Source organism: Procambarus clarkii, chromosome 28, assembly GCF_040958095.1.
Source record: "Procambarus clarkii isolate CNS0578487 chromosome 28, FALCON_Pclarkii_2.0, whole genome shotgun sequence".
Lineage (NCBI taxonomy): Eukaryota > Metazoa > Arthropoda > Malacostraca > Decapoda > Cambaridae > Procambarus > Procambarus clarkii.
In genome coordinates this window covers 4,197,175-4,210,700 of record NC_091177.1, presented here as the reverse complement: position 1 = coordinate 4,210,700, position 13,526 = coordinate 4,197,175, and the positions used below count along the sequence as shown (strand labels likewise).

Below are 13,526 nucleotides of genomic sequence, written 5' to 3'. Positions count from 1 at the left end.
TGAAATCTGGACAATGTAAGCCAGGCGTCAGAGTGGAGGAAGGAGGGCAGCCATTGTTGTTTATTGAGACCAGAGGCTCACACGGGAGCAAATTCGGCTCCTGTTAAATTTACTTGGACGTAGTGTTATGGAACCCAAAGGTGTACCATTGTCAACACGCTGTCTACAAATACAAGTTAAGTGTCTATCCGAAACCCGTTTATCATTCATTTATGGCCATTAATGTCAGGATATAGGGTTAGCCGGTTAGATCGCGAAATCGCCTCAAACTAAAGGTAATTAAGCCAGGTCTTCATGTTCCATGTACTGTATAGTGTTTTCTCTGATATAGCTTGTCATATATAGGATTCTGGCTTCTCAGCTAGCGCACTTTTGACAGGTCAAGACGAGGATGCAAGATTATGTGCACCAGTTACTGGGTGATAGAAGCTACCTCAAAGAGGATAATTTGGTGTCTACACTCTAGTTATACCTGGTGGACTAACCTGCTGTACTATAAGATAAGGAACCTCTTCAATGTTTAATAGTATGTAGTCTATTTCTGTAGTTTGATTGGCTGCATATATATTAATTTAACCCCCCCTAATGTGTAGAGGATCGATTTGTGAGATTATTGAGATTATTGCAGAAATACAGTCCACTTATCATTATACAAATTGCTATCGAAGTATATAAATTAACGTAAATATAAATTCATATAAATTAAATAAATATAAATCTCACAGGTCGGTTCCCACATTATTTGGTCATCTTCGAACCGGATGACGGATTATTTGATCCTTTGAACCCACATTTGGTCATCTTAGTACCGGATGAGCCAGTTAACCAGTGGATTCATTAAATATACTAGTGCAGTGTTATTTAAACAAGGCCAGCCAGTCAAAGACAGCGGCGAAGCCTCGAGGGAGCTCAGGAGCCTCCCTCAACTGAGTTCAGCCTCATCAGCGGTTTCATGCACACCCACAGATATTTGGTGGCGTGTTATTTCGTGAAATGACAGCGCTAATATTGAAGCCAGCCAATTAGTGACTGTGTCGCGAGATTGTTCACGGATTTCGTGGTGTTACATTTCGCGAGAGATTATCTACGAATTTTGTGGAGTTTATTTCGCGAGGTCACTAATAACATTTAATACTTCTAGATAATATTAGAAGTTTCATAGAGGCTAATTAAGAGGCTATTAACAATAATTGTGTATATTATTTCTCCAAAATAGAGAATTATTTAATATATATTGCACTAGTGATCACAGTATAATATTTACTAATTGCCAACCCACAACAGGGTAGGATATTAACCAATGACTAGTTGAACTATTATCGTTCATCCTAGTCCCATTATTACCATAGTCAGTTGTACTATATTGAATAACCTAACACCATTAATGAATGGTGCAGACCCTATTTTGGGTGTAATTATTATCAACTCGAATTGAGTTGTATATATAATAATTTACTTATGGTCATTACACCTTTGAGTGATTAATTAGTGTCTCTAACATCCTAGGGTGATATAGAAGAGCTAACCTAAAGGTACTTCCATGACACTGGTTTATCACTCAAATCATTAGTGTGGATGATTGTATATATATATAATGTGTATTAATTTTAAGTGCTAACCTCTAGTAGAGGTAGGATTATTGCCTAGTGAGTGCAGAATTTACCCTAGGCTACCATTAGAGCTTGTTCAGTATTATGAGCAGCCCAAGTACAAGTCCCACAAGGCTTCACCAACGAGCCAGTATGGATAATGCAGGGAGAATGAAAAGAACCCTTGCAGGTCTTAAAGGCCACTTAACAAGACAGATCAAGAAATGTGAAGATTTGTCACAACAATCTCAAGTTGATTATGCTGACCTGGAAAGCTATTATCAAGCAGCTGCAGGTAAATTTGAGCAAATCAAATGTCAAATAGCAACATATGTGGCTGAACTTGCCAACACTAATTTATCAGAAACAGAAATAGACGACATTATGGTTGATCTTGCGAATTATGAAGATCACACTCAGGCCACGTTACAGCCTTATGTCAAATTAATTGCCCAGAACAAGGCAACAGCAACAACAACAACAGTTGCATCTAATACGAGTCAAGCAGAAGCTCGACTCCCTCCAATTAATTTACCCACTTTCTCAGGAAAAGATGAGGAAGATTGGGACGAATTTTGGAACAAATTCGTTGACCTTGTAGACTCGAAACAATCTTTACCAAAGAGTAGTAAATTCTCTTATTTGCAAGGCCAATTATCAGGTGAGGCTAAAACAGTAGTATCCCATCTGAGATTAACTAATGACGGCTATGATCTGGCAGTAAAACTCCTCAAGGATAATTATGCTGATCCAGAAGTAAGAACATCACATTTAGTTCATGAGCTGTTGCATTTACCCCCACCGGAGGCTTCAGCTGATTCACTCCAAGTCTTCAAGCTGGAGGTAGAATCATTGATCAATGCCCTCAGCCTGACAGCAGATACAAACGGGGCTGAGTGGGTCTTGAAAATAATTGTCCAGGAGAAAATACCTAGGGACATATTGAGACAAATGAGTGCTCATTACAATAAAAGCATCTTATCCATGAATGAAATATCTGAAGGTTTAAAGTCAGTAGTTCATCAATTACGAACACATGACAAATTAAAACCACCAAGTAAACCCTCAGAAACCAATAATAGTAAACCACAGAGTACCAAAGGTACACCAAATCAATCTAGACAATATAATTCAACACCAAAGTGGAACAGTGGCAGTGTGGGCGTATATGCAGTGGGACCCTCCAAGCCTATAGTTACTGTGTCACCCAAGAACGTGACACCAAAGGGTACAGGAAGCTATGGAACATGTTTGTTCTGCAATGAGAAACATTCAATGTACCACTGCCCTAATTTTCCTGATAGTGACGCCCGTGTTGAGCGACTCAAAGATTTGCAACATTGCACGAGGTGCCTCAGGAAACATAACATCAAGGATTGTGAGACCCAATTACACACCTGTAATAGGTGTAACAAAGGTCAGCACCATGCAGCATTGTGCAGAGACACCAAAACAACGTCTCCAAACCCCAAGGTGGAAGATAGCATTCCCACCACAGTACAGTACTGCAAGGTGCAACAAACAGACAGTGTCCAATCGGCAAAGTCTAAAGGTAATACGACTTTGCCTACTGCCCAAATTACCATCCTGAATAAGAGGGCCAAGGTCCATACCCGTGGGTTGTTTGACCAAGGATCCCAGAGAACATATATTACTAAAAAGCTGGCAGATGAATTACAATTAAGGCCTGTAGCCCAGACGTCATTCAACATCTCAGGGTTTGTAACAGATGCAGGACCTCAAGTCTACCAGGTGGTACAACCATCAGTACGTTTAGGCAGGTACGTCTGTAGAGTACAAGCCATTGTGGTGGACAAAATACCAGTAGACCTACAAGTTCAAGGTCTGAGAGCAACAGCCAAATTCCTGAGAAATAGAGGAATAAAATTGGCAGATAATATTAAGTCTGATCACCTCACCGACTTCGGTCTCCTTGTAGGGACAGACTATTGTCATCGATTCATCGGTAGCCCTACTAAATATCAGGGTATAACCATGTTAAACTCTGCAGGAGGTAAATTACTCTCAGGCCCAGTATCAAGCCTGAGGAGACCTATGCCTGCAGATAAACAATACCAGTAGAAATCTAAATTTGTCAGCTGATTATATTTCTCCAGTAGCATTATACTAAGGAGATTACAGCTGACTATAGCAACAGAGGTTGATGTTAGTATCATCATATAAAGCTGAAGTTGAGTTCATGAGGCCTCAGTGGCAAATCAGTGAACAGTAGCTTAAACAGCTACAAGTCACTGCGACCAATGTCACTGATCCCACTGCAGTCTCAGAACCATACTTTACTTTAATGATGAGCTATTCAATCTTCTGAATCAATTAACTAAATTAAACCCCAATAAATCTGATGACTGATTTGATACATTTATTATTTAATCAAGATGTATTCCATGGGCCTCAGTGTTTATATATCAGTGACCAGTTACTTGAACAAACTTCAAGTTATATCTATGTCACTGATCTCACTGCAGTCCCTGAATCATACTTGACTGTAGTACTTGATCACATCCAGTCTTTTGGGTTAAATAATATGTAATAAGGCTTGAATATTAGCCTTTCAAGAGTTGACAGGGAAATGAAATCGCATTAGACTTCTAACCCCTGCAACTCTAGTACGGGACATCCGTCCTGTACGAACAGACACACAAATGTGTGATTACTAACTACTAATATCAAATTAATGTAATAATTCGAAGGAGGAGTATCGGTGTTCGTCTGTTCTAAATAGGACTTCGACCCGTGAGCAGCCCCCTGGGGAATTATGTCGGAAAATCCGACACCATTTAATATATCATACAGATAATAGCTGCTGTATTACCAACAAGTTACCCATAGAAAACGTAACTTGTAGTGGAATTACCGTCTAAAGAAAACGGGATATCATCACCACATACTATTATAATTCACCAGCTATTCTGCTGGGAATTATTCTTAAATACATTAGTCTTTGGACTTTACCATCATAAAAACATCTTATATAAATTAACTTAATTATCAATATTAAAGTAGAGTAAATGTGACCCTTCTATCACGTTCTGAAATCTGGACAATGTAAGCCAGGCGTCAGAGTGGAGGAAGGAGGGCAGCCATTGTTGTTTATTGAGACCAGAGGCTCACACGGGAGCAAATTCGGCTCCTGTTAAATTTACTTGGACGTAGTGTTATGGAACCCAAAGGTGTACCATTGTCAACACGCTGTCTACAAATACAAGTTAAGTGTCTATCCGAAACCCGTTTATCATTCATTTATGGCCATTAATGTCAGGATATAGGGTTAGCCGGTTAGATCGCGAAATCGCCTCAAACTAAAGGTAATTAAGCCAGGTCTTCATGTTCCATGTACTGTATAGTGTTTTCTCTGATATAGCTTGTCATATATAGGATTCTGGCTTCTCAGCTAGCGCACTTTTGACAGGTCAAGACGAGGATGCAAGATTATGTGCACCAGTTACTGGGTGATAGAAGCTACCTCAAAGAGGATAATTTGGTGTCTACACTCTAGTTATACCTGGTGGACTAACCTGCTGTACTATAAGATAAGGAACCTCTTCAATGTTTAATAGTATGTAGTCTATTTCTGTAGTTTGATTGGCTGCATATATATTAATTTAACCCCCCCTAATGTGTAGAGGATCGATTTGTGAGATTATTGAGATTATTGCAGAAATACAGTCCACTTATCATTATACAAATTGCTATCGAAGTATATAAATTAACGTAAATATAAATTCATATAAATTAAATAAATATAAATCTCACAGGTCGGTTCCCACACCCCGAACCTACAAGATACCATTCTTTGATCTACCGTGAATTCTTAACATCCAGACACATCTTGCGTGTGGCAGACGACCAGGACCGAACAAATACCAAAACAAATAAACGACTACGCAAGCAAACACACCCTGGCACCCCCCCCCCCTCACACACACACAGCTAATAGGTCGATCACGCACGTACACCCGTTCCATTCCTGTTCCCATCTATTAATAGCTTTCGTTATAATTCCTTAGATATCGTTATATAGTTTAATTGCCATTTGACTGAATGGGTAAGCTTCTGAGTGGTTGGGGGGAGTATGTGGGTGGGTATTTGGGTATATACATGCCCCCCGCCCACATGCCGAGTGGGCGGGCGGCATGTGGATTGGTGGGTGGATGTGTGTAGACTGGTGGATGTATTAGACAAAGCTGCTACTGACTGAGGTGAGGGAGGAAGCACCCACACACACTCCCTGGCCAGTATACACAATGCACATGTGTATACGTATGACAAAATACATAACCCGACACACAACACTCGCATCATCCAACATACATATCTCCCACATGCGGCGAGTACAACATGCAGCTAAATGCAGGACCACTCCTGGGCCTCCAGCCCACCGTAAAACTCCTCCAGTCCACTTGTATGAACGCCTTCGGGGAATTCCTTATCCATGGCGTCAAAACTCTCCAGCTCCTTTCTCGAGCGGGGGAGACCACACCATACGAGTCTCCCCCATGGCTGGTGAGTCTCTCCCCATGGCTGGTGAGAGTCTACCCATGGCTGGTGAGTCTCTCCCCATGGCTGGTGAGTCTCTCCCCATGGCTGGTGAGAGCCTTCCCCTCAGTCACACGCGCCTGAGGGGAAAACTTTTTTCCCGCCATTTCCATAAACCCCGCCGCGGGCACATCGTCCGCCGCGCCATAGTTCCTTTCACTCCGATTCCCCCTTCCTCTGCCTGCACTTTCCCATCTCTGGGCCGAGCCTTGCCGCTCCTCGCCTCTCCCCTCTTTCCCTTTCCCGGTTATCCTTTCCTCTCACTTGCCCCTCCCATCATCCTACCCTTTCTCTCCCCTCGCTCTTGTTCGAATTTTATATTTATGGCGAGCATTCAATGGCAATCATACCACTTGGAACCAACAGCGGCTTACCGTGCTGGATGAGGCGACTAGAACCTGTATACCCCCGGTGAATACCCGGAGTATACTTGGAGTATACCCTTAGTGGGCGGCTCTGGGAGCTACTCTCCTCAAGCCCGGCCTGGAGGCGGAGTGGGAACAGGTAAGCACAGTCATGTGTTCCGGAGTACCTTACCTGTTACTCTTGATGATTGACAGAGTTGTTATTGCAAGCACGAATACATTTACAGCCACGAGAACATGTTGTTAAAGTTAGCTGTTGTTACAGGAGCAGCCACAGCACATCCTTACCGTATATCAAGCACAGTCCAAGCACAAGCAGAACACAGCCTCAGCACATCCCTAGCTACATCAAGCACAGTCCAAGCACAAGCAGTACACTTTCAGGCACAGTACAGAAACTATTTATGAATTCCATAAACGACATCCGCCCCTTCCACCAGCCGTCCAGAATCCCATAACACGTAACTACGATCTCAACCACTCAACGACAAACAATTAAATTATGTTTGTTACTTGTTTTAATCGGCCGCGCCCGCCAGCAAACAGGAGCTACACACACACCACACGGATTCTGGACCCATAACAATAAGCAAACAATAGGGTTTATTACTACGGTGTGTTGACTGAATTGAAAGTGATTCAGGTCCCTCGTCTGTTTGTTATCACGCTTGCTTGCTTGCTTGCTTGCTTGCTTGCTTGCTCTCTCTCTCTCTCTCTCTCTCTCTCTCTCTCTCTCTCTCTCTCTCTCTCTCTCTCTCTCTCTATCTCTCTCGTCACATTTTTTCCTCCTGTATTTGAGACCGTCACTCATCTTTACGTCAATTTTTTTTATTTATCATGCGGAAATTGCCACAGCTTTCTTTTCAGTCGTACAGGTGCTCCCAGGTGTAGGCAGCCAGGTGTAGGCAGCCAGGTGTAGGCAGCCAGGTGCTCCCAGGGACAGGCAGCCAGGTGATCTACCAGCAGTGTTCCACCTCCATAATACTGTCACAAATAACTCGTCTCTCCCTCCCACTTCCGTCATTTAGTCGCGAGTATATTTTCTGTAATTCCGACCCTCGCTGTCTGCCTCATCTACATATTTCCTCATCCATACACGTCCAAGCCTTCCTCTTCCTCCCCTATTCCAGCATACGTTTTTTTCTCCTAACCCTTCCTCTTTAGTTTACCTTCCCGTCCTACCTTCCTAAGCCTCCCCATAACTCCCTACCCACCTAGTCCTCCCCATCCCACTCATTTACGACAGGGCCAAGAGCCTCTAGTCCAAAGCGTAAAGAAACACAGCCTCTCCTTTCGTACTAAGAGTCTGTTGAAGCAGTCAAGAGTCCAAGGCAGTCAAGAGTCCTCGGGGAAGACGGAACACTCGGGTCGGGTGGTGGAGGACAAGATGCACAAGAGCTTTATTTTTCTTTAATTTGCAGGTAAAGTATCGGGCGCTGGCCGCGAGTCTGGAGGTGACGGCGGCCTTTGAGGTCAAGTCTGGGATGGTGGTCTTTGGGGCCTAGTCTGGGATGGTGGTCTTTGGGGCCTAGTCTGGGATGGTGGTCTTTGGGGCCTAGTCTGGGATGGTGGTCTTTGGGGCAAGTCTGGGTTGGTGGTCTTTGAGGTCAAGTCTGGGATGGTGGTCTTTGAGGTCAAGTCTGGGACGGCCCTTATCAGACCACAGTCTTTCTTCGTCTCACGTCTGGCCAGAATAAAATTTCGACTCAAAGGATTTAATTAAGTTGTCCTATATTTTTCTCAATAAATGTAAAATACTGTGGAGTGTGTACTCATCAAACTGTTTTTGCGGGGGATGAGTTTCGGCTCTTCGGCCTCTCCTCTCAACTGTCTAATAAGGATTGTACAGGTTACCAAGTCCATTGTGTTATATATTTTTTTGAAACTATGCCTGGAGTCGACCCCGCCACCACATATTTTAGTGAAGTCTCTTTATTTGTTCATTACTCTCACTGAAAAAGTTTTTTGTCTCTGGTTCATCTGTGTTTCCACCTGTGTCCCCTCGTTCGAATACCATCCGCGTTAAGTCTGTCTACCCCATCAATTCCCTGCTAATTTTGTACGTAGTAATCATGTCTCCCATAACTCGTCTACCTTTCAGCGACGTGAGGTTTAATTCCCGTATCATTCCGTAGTAACTCATACTTCCAGGACTAGTCTGGTGGAACTCCTCTCTACTTTATCCAAATTCGTCTTGTGTTCGACTAGATATGGACGCCACGCTGGAGCCGCGGAGTCGTGATTGACTTGACATATATGGTATGTAAGAGCCTGAATGATTCCTTACACCAAATTTCTAAAGACAGTTCCTATGTTGGCTAACGTAGCGTATGTTACTGATGATATCCTTCTGATGTGGGCTTCAGGGGGAGACAGGTTCAGTGGGATATGTCAACCCCCAAGATCTTTCTATCTATCCGATTCTTGAAGGATTATTTAAAAGGCTTTAGTACCTCTCAATTATCTCTCACTTGTCCTAGTCCTTCTTCGTCCTCTGCTATTTGATCATCCTCCATCCTCCTCGTTTTCCTCTTCTTGTCCTTCTCCTCCTCCTTGCTCACTAACTCTTCCCCCCCCCCCACCACCACCACCTGGCTGCCAGCTGCTCCACCTCCTCTGCTGCACTTACCAAGGTTATTGGAGACTGAAGTCGAACGCACACCTTTTCTCCCTCCCTATCTCCCTCTCACCCAACCCCTCCTCCCTCCCTATCTCCCTCTCACCCAACCCCTCCTCCCTCCCTCCCTCCCTTCCCACGCCTCTTCCCTCTTTCATTCCCCTCCCCTCTCCCACCACAATGTGCCCTCGGTTACAGCGGCAATCGAAGCTTGACCTTTTTTTTCAGAGCACTGAACCGAATTTTCTATCTCAACGGCAGCCACTGTTTTCAGTAATTGTTAAATTCCTACGGAATCCCCCTTATCTTTATTTGTTTACACTCAATAGTGGCTTGTTTGCGCTACAGATGGGAACAATGCCTACACAGTCTCCACTCATGCAGAGTACATACGTTATCCAGTAGTGATCCTACTTTCACGAGGTTGGGAGGTAAGGAAATTATCAAGGCGCTAAGGGATATGAGGACAATGATCTGGGGACATGAGGATAGAGTGAAAGGGCCGGTGTGTCACACCACTTGACAACTGTGAGGAATCTACAGTGTCATGCTAAGAATCTCCAATGTTATGCTAAGCCTTTGTCTGGAAAACTACTTAACAGAGACAGGATGAACAACCCAGCGGGTTTTCTTCCTATTTGGGAGTGTTGTACATGCTGCTATGGCGGTGTGTCCACTCACAGGATGAGTGGCGCTGCCCAATACTGTCACTATGGCGGTGTGTCCACTCACAAGATGAGTGGCGCTGCCCAATACTGTCACTATGGCGGTGTGTCCACTCACAAGATGAGTGGCGCTGCCCAATAAACTCGCCCCTCGGGGCAAAATTTAAAAATTTAAAATTTACTTAACAGAATTTGTTTCTTAATCCTGTGTAGAATAGCAGTTAACTCACCCCTTGTCTATGGAGGACAGACTCGAGCGTGTAGACGCTGGTTAGCATTATATAAATGTATGGCCGTGTCTGAAGTGGCAACTGAAAGAAATAATAACTCGACCAATAAGGTAATTTAGCATGTTTAAAATTACACCAAAATAGCCGACGAGAGTAATTAGTTTGAAGAAATATCAAGCGTTTGAGAGCTTGCAATTGTTTAGTGGAGGTGATGAGAGGTGTAACGATGTCCTGAGCCACACAAGGTGTTATGTTAAGATGTCCTGAGCCACACAAGGTGTTATGTAAACATAACTGTCTGTCTGTCTGTCTGTCTGTCTGTCTGTCTGTCTGTCTGTCTGTCTGTCTGTCTGTCTGTCTGTCTGTCTGCCTGCCTGCCTGCCTGCCTGCCTGCCTGCCTGCCTGCCTGCCTGCCTCTGTCTCTCTGTCTGTCTCTGTCCATGCCTTTAACAACCCCCCCCCTCCCCCCACCACGATCCACTTGTCTCTGCCACCTGCATCGCCACTCCCCGCAACAACAACAATTGCCTCCACTACAGATACTCCGCCACCACAACCACCACCACCATTCTACCACCACAACCTTACCTAACATCAACTCTTCTCTCTCGTACCCCCCCCCCCTCTGTGACTACCACGACACTACTATCAGTATGCAACTATCCCATCTACCACAATTGCTTGGCACCACGACTACCACTACCAGTCACTCACCAATCACTAACCCTTGTTCACTCACACACTCAGGAAAAGCATTATCGTTCATGCTAATATATATATATATACTGTATATATATATATATATATATATATATATATATATATATATATATATATATATATATATATATTTATTTTGCAGGAAGACTACTGTCCGTGTTCAAGAAACAGTTGAACAAGTTGCTTCAACTGTTTCTTGAGAAAACCTGTGACAGGAGGTCCTGTAGGACCTTCCCAGCGGACCTTGGGGGAGATAGAACAACTCCCAGAACCCCATCAAGCAGGTACCAGGCACTGGAAATCATGACTAGGTTCAGGTTCCCCTCCCTTTGCGTTCTTCTGAGAACCTGTTCCTGTATGATCAATCGGGTTGTGGTGCCTGCATAGGAAAGCAATCAGCAAGCACTAACAGTTTGCTGATCAACCAAACAAGCCAATCAGAGGCCGGGCCGCGGGAGCGGTGATCCCCGGAAGCATTTCAAGGCAGTTAGTTATCATACCATACATAGCTCCGTGCCACCAGTCTCTTCCCTGTATGATACAATCTCCTACATCACTTCCCGGCTCCTCTGTCAGACTATGTATAATACACCCTCTCCTTCACCCCCCTCATTCCCCCTCCCACCCCCTCATTCCCCCTCCCACCCCCTCATTCCCCTCACACACCCTCTCATAACTTCCCAATTTTATTCCCAACATACCAAAGACCACCACTCTGTCCAGGGCCCTATAGTTCCCTATTTTACGGCTGCACTACACACCCGGCCGGCCGGTTGGCTGGCTGGCTCCATTCATTCTGGGGGGGGGCCTGATGGCATGAGCCTGATGGAGCCTCCGACAGTGAGGTTCACAGTCACAGCGAGAGATCTTCCAGTGTCGGGGCTCATGGCGGCCAGATGTCATGGACCGGTGGAGGGATGCCATTGTGACTGATATTCTTAGCTTTCTCTTGAGAAGCTTCAATCATGAGAATGCCTCACAGACAGTGAGTGAGTGAGTGAGTGTGAGTGTGTGTGTGTTGGCACTCATGACACTTGTCATTCTGACACACCTTCTCCGTGACAGTCAGCCGTGTAGCTCACTACAGTGAGCTTAACGGCTCACTGTAGCCTCCACGGCTACAGTAGCCTCACTGTCACGGCTACAATAGCCTTCTCCGTGAGAGTGAGCACCGTAGGCTACCTGTAGCTGTAATGAGCCAGAGATTTTTTTTATATAACACATCACCAGTCACACCGTAAGCCAAATGTCACTATATGTCTAAAACGTAAGTTAGATTTAGACAGCCCTATTTAGATTCCAGATTTAGACCTACTTCGTCCAGCCAGTACTGTAATTACATCTAGCAGATTTATTTATTCCTCCAAGGAGTGCCGGACCAACCGGGCTGTGGTGGGTATGTGGGCCTGCTGCGGGCCGCTCCAAGCAACAGCCTGGTGGACCAAACTCTCACAAGTCGAGCCTGGCCTCGGGCCGGGCTTGGGGAGTAGAAGAACTCCCAGAACCCCATCAAGCAGGTATCAAACAGGTAAGCAGCAACTGCACGACTCGCAGCAGCAGTTCTAGAAGCAGCAGTATGGCTGTGAAGACCATAGGGAGAGGCAGCAAATAGAAGCACAATGGGTGTGTCTGAGTACCTCCTCCTCCTCCTCTCCTGTCTGTGCTGTTGGGTAGGCAGGTCCAAGGCCTATATCCCTAATCTCTCCCAGATATCCTAGTGTGACCCCAGCCCCCTTGTCAAGTTCCCCAGCACCCACACCTCCTCCCAACACACCCACACCTGCTCCAACACACCCACACCTCCTCCAACACACCCACACCTCCTCCCAACACACCCACACCTCCTCCAACACTCCCACACCTCCTCCAACACTCCCACACCTCCTCCAACACTCCCACACCTCCTCCAACACTCCCACACCTCCTCCAACACTCCCACACCTCCTCCAACACTCCCACACCTCCTCCAACACACCCACACCTCCTCCAACACTCCCACACCTTCCCCAACACACCCACACCTCCTCCAACACACCCACACCTCCTCCAACACTCCCACACCTCCTCCAACACTCCCACACCTCCTCCAACACACCCACACCTCCTCCAACACTCCCACACCTCCTCCAACACTCCCACACCTCCTCCAACACTCCCACACCTCCTCCAACACTCCCACACCTCCTCCAACACTCCCACACCTCCTCCCAACACACCCACACCTCCTCCAACACTCCCACACCTCCTCCAACACTCCCACACCTCCTCCAACACTCCCACACCTCCTCCAACACTCCCACACCTTCCCCAACACATCAAGAAGCCACCGTCGTAAGGCTCACCCAGAACACACAGAAAACGCCGACAAGTTATGAGGGAATGTTAGAAGGTCGTAGTTTACACGGACTAAATGGATACTTATGCCTGCTAGGCTTCGCCGTTCTCCCTTCCTTCCTTTCCCACCCCCGTCACATTTGTCCGTCTCTTTCACTACTTACCCATCTACTTTCTCTCCTGTCAGCCGTTCCTGTCCTTTTCGTCTATCCCTTCTCGTCTTCTACTTAGGGAGATGATATCTTCCCTTTGATCTCCTCAATGGTAATTATTCTTAAGTTGGTGTATCATCTTGTTTCTTCCTCTTAACACTGGTACTACAACCACCAGCCTACCTGAACCACTACAACCACCACCACTAGCCTACCTGAACCACTACCACCACCACCACCAGCCTACCTGAACCACTACAACCACCACCACTAGCCTACCTGAACCACTACAACCAC

At 45.5% G+C, this 13,526-nt stretch overlaps 2 protein-coding genes across 3 annotated transcripts in view; both read right to left on the bottom strand.

Moving 5' to 3' along the window:
• Positions 1-5,745, bottom strand: part of LOC138369339 (ice nucleation protein InaA-like) — a 31,638-nt gene extending 25,893 nt beyond the window's left edge. Inside the window, exon 1 of the mRNA XM_069332577.1 lies at positions 5,724-5,745. Within this exon, the coding sequence (XP_069188678.1) occupies positions 5,724-5,745 (22 nt within the window). The remainder of the gene's footprint in view (positions 1-5,723) is intronic.
• LOC123754989 (tetraspanin-1) overlaps positions 1-13,526 on the bottom strand; it is a 149,015-nt gene that overhangs the window by 73,192 nt on the left and 62,297 nt on the right. The gene's annotated exons all lie outside the window — the stretch shown is intronic.